The 8,495-nt window shown below is 32.0% G+C and overlaps 2 protein-coding genes across 2 annotated transcripts; one reads left to right on the plus strand and one right to left on the minus strand.

Moving 5' to 3' along the window:
* The first annotated feature begins 420 nt into the window (after positions 1-420).
* On the plus strand, positions 421-1,147 carry LOC129871063 (uncharacterized). The gene has a single exon (XM_055945927.1). The coding sequence runs from the start codon at positions 696-698 to the stop codon at positions 1,071-1,073; it is 378 nt and encodes a 125-aa protein (XP_055801902.1). The 5' UTR covers positions 421-695; the 3' UTR covers positions 1,074-1,147.
* Positions 1,148-1,512: 365 nt separating this feature from the next.
* On the minus strand, positions 1,513-8,115 carry LOC129871202 (potassium transporter 5-like). The gene is made up of 8 exons (XM_055946084.1): positions 7,987-8,115; positions 7,204-7,426; positions 5,245-5,490; positions 4,405-4,443; positions 4,050-4,310; positions 3,908-3,960; positions 3,671-3,785; positions 1,513-2,962 (listed from the first exon to the last, which is right to left on the minus strand). Exons 1-8 carry the CDS (start codon positions 8,113-8,115, stop codon positions 1,629-1,631), a joined length of 2,400 nt encoding a protein of 799 aa, XP_055802059.1. The 3' UTR covers positions 1,513-1,628.
* Between the last annotated feature and the right edge of the window lie 380 nt (positions 8,116-8,495).

Below are 8,495 nucleotides of genomic sequence, written 5' to 3' on the forward strand. Positions count from 1 at the left end.
ACAAACAACATAAATATTATATACTTCAAAAATTAAAGTTATTTTTACCATCAAATTAGTTTATCTACTTTCAAGATATTACCATGTATATGTATTTATGAAAGAATACAACAACAACAACCCAGTGAAATTTCATAACGTGGGGTCTAAGGAGGGTAAAGTGTATGCAGACCTTACTCCTACTAAGGTAGGACGACTGTTTTCGAGAGACCTTCGGTTCAAAAGAAGCATAAAAAGAGATCAGATAAGGCTAAGAAATTCAAAGCAATATAGAAAAGCAAAGCAATCTAATATATATTATATGAAAGAATATAATATATATTTAGTGAAATAGTCGAGATGTATGTACCGAACTGATCTAACACCTATATTTTAAGAAAAAAGGTATTATAACTCACTCTTTTTCTTATCAACAGCTACTTGGTCATTAAGGTTCATTTTCAGTGCAAAGCACCCCACATTAGACCCCACTAGCTTCCTCAACATGTTTTCTAGATCTTGAACCTACTCTCAACCTCTAAGCCACACACAGTTGGACCATTCTATAATTCCCCTATATATACACACACAAAACCCCAATCATCTCCTAAACTTGTAACCACAAATATTCTCCTAGTAATTTCATCAAACACCTTCACTACAATTCAAAAATCATTTAACTTTTGCTAATAATTTCAAGATTTTCACTTGTGATAATGGGCAGATTTATGTTCTCTTGTTCTATTTTCATTACAGTCTTGATTTTAGAAGCAACGGCGGAGAAAAAATCTGAGATTTCTCCGTCATTTCCAAGAAAGCTTACTATTAAAAGAGTAGCAGAGAGCAGAATTGCAAATCCTTCATTTTTCAAAGGTAGAATTGCAGAGTTGTTTGTAGAAGGAGAAAATGAAATTGGTGAAGGACCCTCGGGGGCTGAAGCTCCGGAGAGTAATAATATTCTGAAACTGAGGCATCATCATTCTACTGATAAGTCTGTTGCTGGAGGAGGAGTCATTATTGGTGGACTTGTTACTGCTATTTTTGCTGCTGTTTATTGTTATATTCGAGTCACTAGAAAGAAAGAAAATATGTAAATTATCATAGGTTAAGAATTAGGAAAATTATTACACTCCTAATTAAAATGCAAATTGAGGAGATTTTAAGCTAAGTTGGCCTAGTTTCTTATGCATTAATCATTACGTGAGTTTTTAATCTCGTAATGACTTGGACATTCGAAAGGACAAGTAATTTGATCAAAATAGTGGAATGGTTCTCAACGGCTCTTTTTAGTGGGGGAGGAATAGTGATGGAAGGGAGGATGTATTATTTATATTTCACTTAAAAGTCCTAAGCGAATTGAAAATAAGCGGTTGGAATTCTAAAGATTTCCCAAGGAAAATATCTAGAACCCCAATAAGTTGCCTTTTCTATTATTCAGAACTTATAAATTCAAAATTTTAGCTCTAGCTTTGAGCGTGATGCCAATGTTATTAAACGCACCATTAACTTCTAATGTTGATCAATATATGTAAGTGAAATTGAATTTCTAAAGTTCATTCATTAATCTTTCTGAGTAAAGTAATTGTTCATTCAGTATATAAAAAGTTCATACAGAAGTACCAGAAGCAACTTAGTCTGATAGGTCAGAATTATAATTCATAAGTCATGCCAACCCTTAGCAGCCTAGTCTTAGGAATGGCCATCATTTTCTCCCCTTGCCTGAAATTCTTGCGCAAGAAAGTATAGGCATAGTTAACAGCAAATTTCTTCAACAACGACGAATCTTGTTTAGTCACCACTTCTGCTTCTCCCAACAGATAGAACACCCCTTGTTCTTTAGCTTTTTCCACGAATTGCATCTCTTCTTCTGCGTCCAAATTTGGAGACACAATTTGTAGTCGACTTGATGAATGATTAGACTGAGCTAATGGAGGGTTAATTGATCGAATCGAGCCAGATGGTAATGACATTCTTGAATCTACTACTACTTGTTGCATCTCTTCCTCCACGTGGACCACAGTTGACGATGATTTTGCAGCCACTAGTTGGCCAGATACTGCTGGTTCAGCTTCAATTTCTTTATCTGCAACTTGATCATCATGTGCTGCAAGAATATTATGTTCCTGTTGTATAAAGTCTTTCAAGTATTCGATCAATTGGTTTTCAAAGTCCTCTGGTTTCCCAAGTTGATCATTGTATCCCAACCTAACTACACATCGGAATACCTTGTATTCTCTAGGCTCAACATGTCTGAATAAGAAACGTTCCTCGTGTGCTACTTTACTTATAGGAATGGATTTGATTGACACAAGAACGATGATAGAGTGAACGGATGGAATATTGGAGACGAAATGAGGAAATATTGGTGGAATCCCCTGTACCAATTCAGAGTATAGTAGTCCAATTCCCGGTATTCTTTTGATGTCTGGATTCTTGGCTAAGTCCCTTACGTAATCACTCGAGACCTTGTTATTGAGCTCGAAATGGTATCTTTGTTTTTGAACATAATGCCAAATCCCCATGATGATCACAAACACAACAGAGAAAGTCAAGGGTAGATAACCACCATCCACGAATTTTGTCAGCTGAGCGGATAGATATGTTAATTCTATGGTTACATACACCATGTAGAACAGGGCGATACGCCATATGCTGATTTTCCATATAAGAAGCATTATCAATGTGACCATGTTTGTGGTTATGATCTCAGCACTAACCACAGCAATACCATAAGCATGTCCCAATTTTTTGGTTGTTTTGAAGCTGAAAGTAACTAAAACACAAGCAATCATGAGAAAGTAATTGAGTTCCGGGATGTAAACTTGACCCCCATGTTTTGCAGATGTGTGAAGTACTTTCACCCTTGGGAAACAACCTTGACTTTGTGCCTGAGATACAATAGAAAAAGCTCCAGATATCATGGCTTGACTTGCAATAATGGCAGCAACAACAGCCACTACAAATGTTGGCCAGTAAAGTGTCTCTGTAACAAACACCAACAAAATCAATTATATAGTGATATAGACAATGATAATCTTAATGATTAGTTTGTTTGATATGATCCAGGTTCAACTGCTAAGGCATTGTCCGGTCAGTAGAATCCAAAACTCGTCCTAATATGACATACTATTTGATTTGATATGATCCAGGTCCAACTGCTAAGGTAGTAGAATCCAAAACTCGTCCTAATATGACATGTATGTGGGATTTGCCTAGGTGAAGTTTCACGAGGAACTCCCTTTGGTTGGTGATTAGATTCAAAGGGAGTTTGCTAGGGAGCTTGTGTTAGGCAAATCTAACATAGAAATAGAAGAGAAATAGAAGAGTGAGCTAAGGATTCAAATGTTGAGGCGTCTTTTGTGTTTAACACAAGGGAACAACACTATGAGGCTCCAAAGTTGAGGCAGCGCAAATTGGGTCTGCACTGCTACAATATCAACATGTTGTAACGACTATTATAAAGTATGACTTGCAAATGTACTTGCTACTTGACCCAATTCTGTAAGTACATTTCAGCACACCCCCTCCACAGATCTCACTTATGGAACTTTACTGGGTAAGTTGTTATTGTTGAATTTATCTATGTTATTCACACAAAATAATAGGTGACATTGACATTTAAAAAGTGGAAAGAGTCGATAAGTCATCATATTTAATGAAGAAATATAATATATTCACAGAAGAAACTTACCTGGAACTGAAGCATAGAAAGCATTTCCCACATTTTGAGGGAATTTTGAGAGATAAGCAGCTTGTCCAATGTAGGCAGAGAGGATAGATGGAAATACAAGGCAACTAAAGCTTATCTGCAATAAAAAAAAAATTGAATTTGTATCGTGTAAGACTTATTAAAAAAAAAAGTGCTCCCCGTCAGAATTTTGTATGATGTACCTAGCATTGACAATATCAAAGAGTGAAGGAGACTTACTTGAACAGACTGCACAGTGAAGTGACCCAAATCAGCAAACATAGCTTCGGATCCTGTGTGTATATATATAGTTGAAATTTGAAAATGTAAGAAAAAGTAACATGCTATAATTGATTAAATTATACGAATTAATTATTCTAACCTGTAATGCATAGGAAAACTCCACCAAGAGAAAGCCATCCTTTTTTACCGTTTCTTTTGAAGTAGTGAATAATGTACATGGGATTAAAAGCGCGTAAGACGCTCACATCATACTTGAACAAGTTGTATAGACCAATACCACTTATGAATAAAAACCAAAGGCTTATAGCCGGGGCAAATGTATATCCCACCTTGTTCGTACCAAAACGTTGAAAACAGAAGAGGGCTACCAATATCGCGATAGAAATATACATAATCGATTCTGCAAGGATCATTTATCCGATTTTTTTTGGGTTAAAAGATAGGAATAAGAGAGAAAAAAAGAAGAAGAATTCATTAACATATATATAAATTACCTTGGCCTAAAGGCTTGATCCCACTAACGGCAGAGAGAACTACATTGCAAAAAAAAAAAGACATCAAGTTAAATAAGAATGTAACTAATTATATGATAAAATGAATAATTTTAACACTATCAATAAAAGAAAAGCAAGATACAAAAAAGAAAAAAAATACTTGTTTACTTTCTAAAGAGAGGCATGCCCCTATCTCTGTCTCCATATATGTGATCCATCGATTCACGTAATTTTGTTAATTGATATATTGGCTGCGTACAACAGACCCTTGTGGTCGGGCCCTTCCCCGGACCCTGCGCATAGCGGGAGCTTAAGTGCATCGGGCTGCCCTTTTTATATATTGGCGTTCTATCTTTTAAAGCCTTATCAGACTTACATCTTTTTAACTATTTTGAAATGTCGATTAATTTTAATAATAATAAGGTGATATTTTTAGCTATTATGAAATGTTGATGATAATATTAATAGGGGATAACTCAACTAATTAGCCTATCTATCCCTCTCTTTATTATATCAACAACATTATTAGTGAGCACTCAATATATACATCTTTTCGCAATGTACCAAAACTCATTATAATTGTAATAACTATTAGATATGGACCTAGAATTCTAACAATAAATATTTAACTCATAAAACTTAAATTCGTGACACTTATATAAATCAATAGCATAAATATTTTTAAATTATTAATGTAGTTTAATCTATTATAACAGGTTGGTTATCTTACTTTTTTCAGATCAATATAGTTCGACTTAACAACAAAGAGTTACGTCTAATTATTTTTTAAGTGTTCTAATAAAGTAAAAATTCTTATCTAAGATAAACTCATTGTTATACCTGAGATGCAAGGAGTGATGATCCCATCACCAATGACCATAGATGTTCCAAGAATGGCAAGAAAGACAAGAACAATTTTAGCAAAAATACTATTCTCCAAATTTTGTCTAATCTTTTGAGCCCTTTGTTGATTAGATGGTATGTCCAAATCATAGTGTGAAAGCTCTCTATCCTCTGGCTCTTCATTTGGGATGAGACTCACTTTTACATATCTACATATTAAAGAATATAATGCAAATGCTCCTCCTGCATACAAAACAAGAAAATAATTAAACATTGTAAGGGTTAACATAAAGATTATTGAGATTTTCTATCTATTTCATGTGAATGTATTCAGAGTACTGACTCAGTTCATATATGCTTTATGTATTTGAAAATATAATTTTACATATCTCAAAATTAAGCTAGAAGTATTGTTCATAAGTTAGCATAACTAGGGTGTATTTGGTACGAAAAAATGTTATGAAAAATGTTTTCTTGAAAAATGAATGAGTTTCTTATTTATTTTATATTGTTTTCATAAGCAAAAATTAATAAAAATTCAAAAGTATTTATTCATAATCTAGAAAAACACTAGATGGTACAGTGGCGGAACCAGAATTGTTATTAAGGAATGACACATTATAATTTTTTGACGAAGAGGTGTCGATGAACACTCCTCAACAACATGTGGCTTCATCACTAAATGGATAGACCACTTATGAAATTTATTTTCCCTATTTTTTTTAGAAAAGTCATTTTACACATTTTAAAGAAATTTATTTTTCCATAGAACTTTATTTTCTAACAAACTTCTTCCCTTGGAAAAACACCAAAATTGTCATAGGATATAAAAAAAGGAAAAGGAAAAGATAATATACGAAACAACCGTTTGATATAAAAAGAAAAATGAAGAAGATAATAATTTTTTTTAAGCAAGATAATAAGTAGGTTTCACACACATTTAATATTCATAACAAACAGTATAAAAATGGTCGATTCATATCTTACCCAATTCAGATTTGAGAATACAAAAAGAATGAAACATATGATAAAATATATATTACATTCAATGAACATAATCTTAAAAAATATGTAAAATAAAGATAGCAAATTTCTAAAAATATCTTTTATTTATATTTTAAATATAATCAACATTACACTAATGACAAACAAAATTTGAAAACTTAATACACTAATATAGCTATCTAAATCTTATCATTACAACATGAAATCTTGATAAGACCTTTTTATCTTTCATATGTATTCAATGTTGGACAAAATTGTAATTACAACTATTTTTTAAAATTTTCATTATTTTTTTTTATTCATCATTAGACCTTTGTGGTTTCTTCCACTATTGAGAAAATACTAAACAAGATTAACATTCATCATTTCTAATAACTTTATAATTCAAAGATATTATTTACTATTAACTATGTGATTTCCATACAAATTTTGTACTCCCTCAATTTCATATTAAGTGAATTTTTGAGAGATTTTTGATTATTCAAAATAATTTAATTGTTCAAAGTTCAAGATAGATGTTTGAAACTTTTTTCATATTTTCCCTTTTATTTATTGAAGTTATATATTTTCTATGAGATAAATCACACTACTTACAAAGTTATATTTATGATTTTACAAAGAATAATATTGAAAAGTATGGTTCAAATTATGTCCTTAAATATTTTTCTTAATATGTATGCATTATCTCACAAATTCACTTAATATGGAATGGAGGGAATATATATTAATATGAGGTACATGTGGAAAGTATGTATCACGAGACTAATAATTCAAAATATTTGAAAGAGTTTTAAGAAATTATAGGTAGAGACAAAATTGTTCAATTCTACAAATAATAACATAAAATAATTGAGAGAGAATATTTTTAACAGGTCTTATGCGATGCGAATCTGGAGATATCGAGAGAGAAACTAAAAAAAGGGATAGTAGTGAGGACATTGTATAACTCACCATTCCCATTGTCATTGGCCCATAAGACAGTGAAGACATACTTAGTCATAGGTATGAGAGTTATGGTATATATGATGAGGGATAATACACCAAGAATGTCATCCTTGTGTCCAATTTTATCAGTAAAAGTACTTTGAAAAACATAGAGAGGTGAAGTCCCTATGTCTCCATAGATAACTCCTATTGATTGAAATGCTAAACTCAGTAATGTCTTCCAATCACCCTGCATAGTATAAAATTTTGATTTAATTTACACAGGGTGACAGTACAAAATAATTTTTGTAACATTATGAGTAGGAAAATGGTTTATCGTAGAGAGTTATACGATTTACCCCTTTTGGTATGTTACAAATTTTGTTGGTCCTTTTGTTATTTTTTACTTTAAAAAGTTGTCTTTTAAGCTCCGGATAGATGGACTAGAGGTCAAAACGATCGATCTTGAAATGTAACTTACGAAAAAAATTCAAAAACATTTTCACAAACCTTCATACTAAACACATCCCTTGTGGGAGAAATTCAAATGAATCCCTTCATTGGAAATTTATGTACAACAACAAAAAACTCACAGGGCAGAGGAGGGTATAGAAATAAACAATTGTTGTAAAACAAAATCATTTCTAATGAAGTGGTAAAGATGGTTAAAAAATCAGTTTAGGTCATAAATCAAACAAATCTTATTTTTTTCTTTTCTTGAATTCTATCGTTAAAATTTTGATTCCACTACTAACACCAACATCATAAAAAATCACTTATGATATCAATATATGTAAGTTAAATTCATACCTTAGACGCGTGTTCAGATGGAGTCAAAGAAACTTTTCCAGCCTCCATGTTGAGGGAATCAACACGATGCAACTTTGTCCATGACACTTTGCGACCTTTGAGCTTCTTTTCACTATCTAAACTTGCCATTTTTTTTTGTTGATTTAATCACAAAGGCTGCCTCTTCTTTTTTTTGCCTTTGCTCTTTATATATATAGAGGCCCTCAAAAACTTGCACCCTAAGAAGTTGACTAGCCAAAATTAATTGGCTACTTCTTATATAATTTATTCATCTGTATATTATAGATTTGGTGACGTGATGCTTTCTACTGTCTAGAATTTTATTAATTTTTTTCTCCTTACTTAATGTCATTATATCATTTCCTTAAATCACTTATTTTCCGTAGATTAATTATTTCTTTTTACTTTTTTTTTTAATTTATTCAATCCAAGGATCGGAATCTATTTATTATATCTTATAAAGCTAGACATTAGAAAAGTAATGTGCTACCTCTCTTTTGACCAACATT

This window comes from Solanum dulcamara, chromosome 10 (genome assembly GCF_947179165.1).
Source record: "Solanum dulcamara chromosome 10, daSolDulc1.2, whole genome shotgun sequence".
Lineage (NCBI taxonomy): Eukaryota > Viridiplantae > Streptophyta > Magnoliopsida > Solanales > Solanaceae > Solanum > Solanum dulcamara.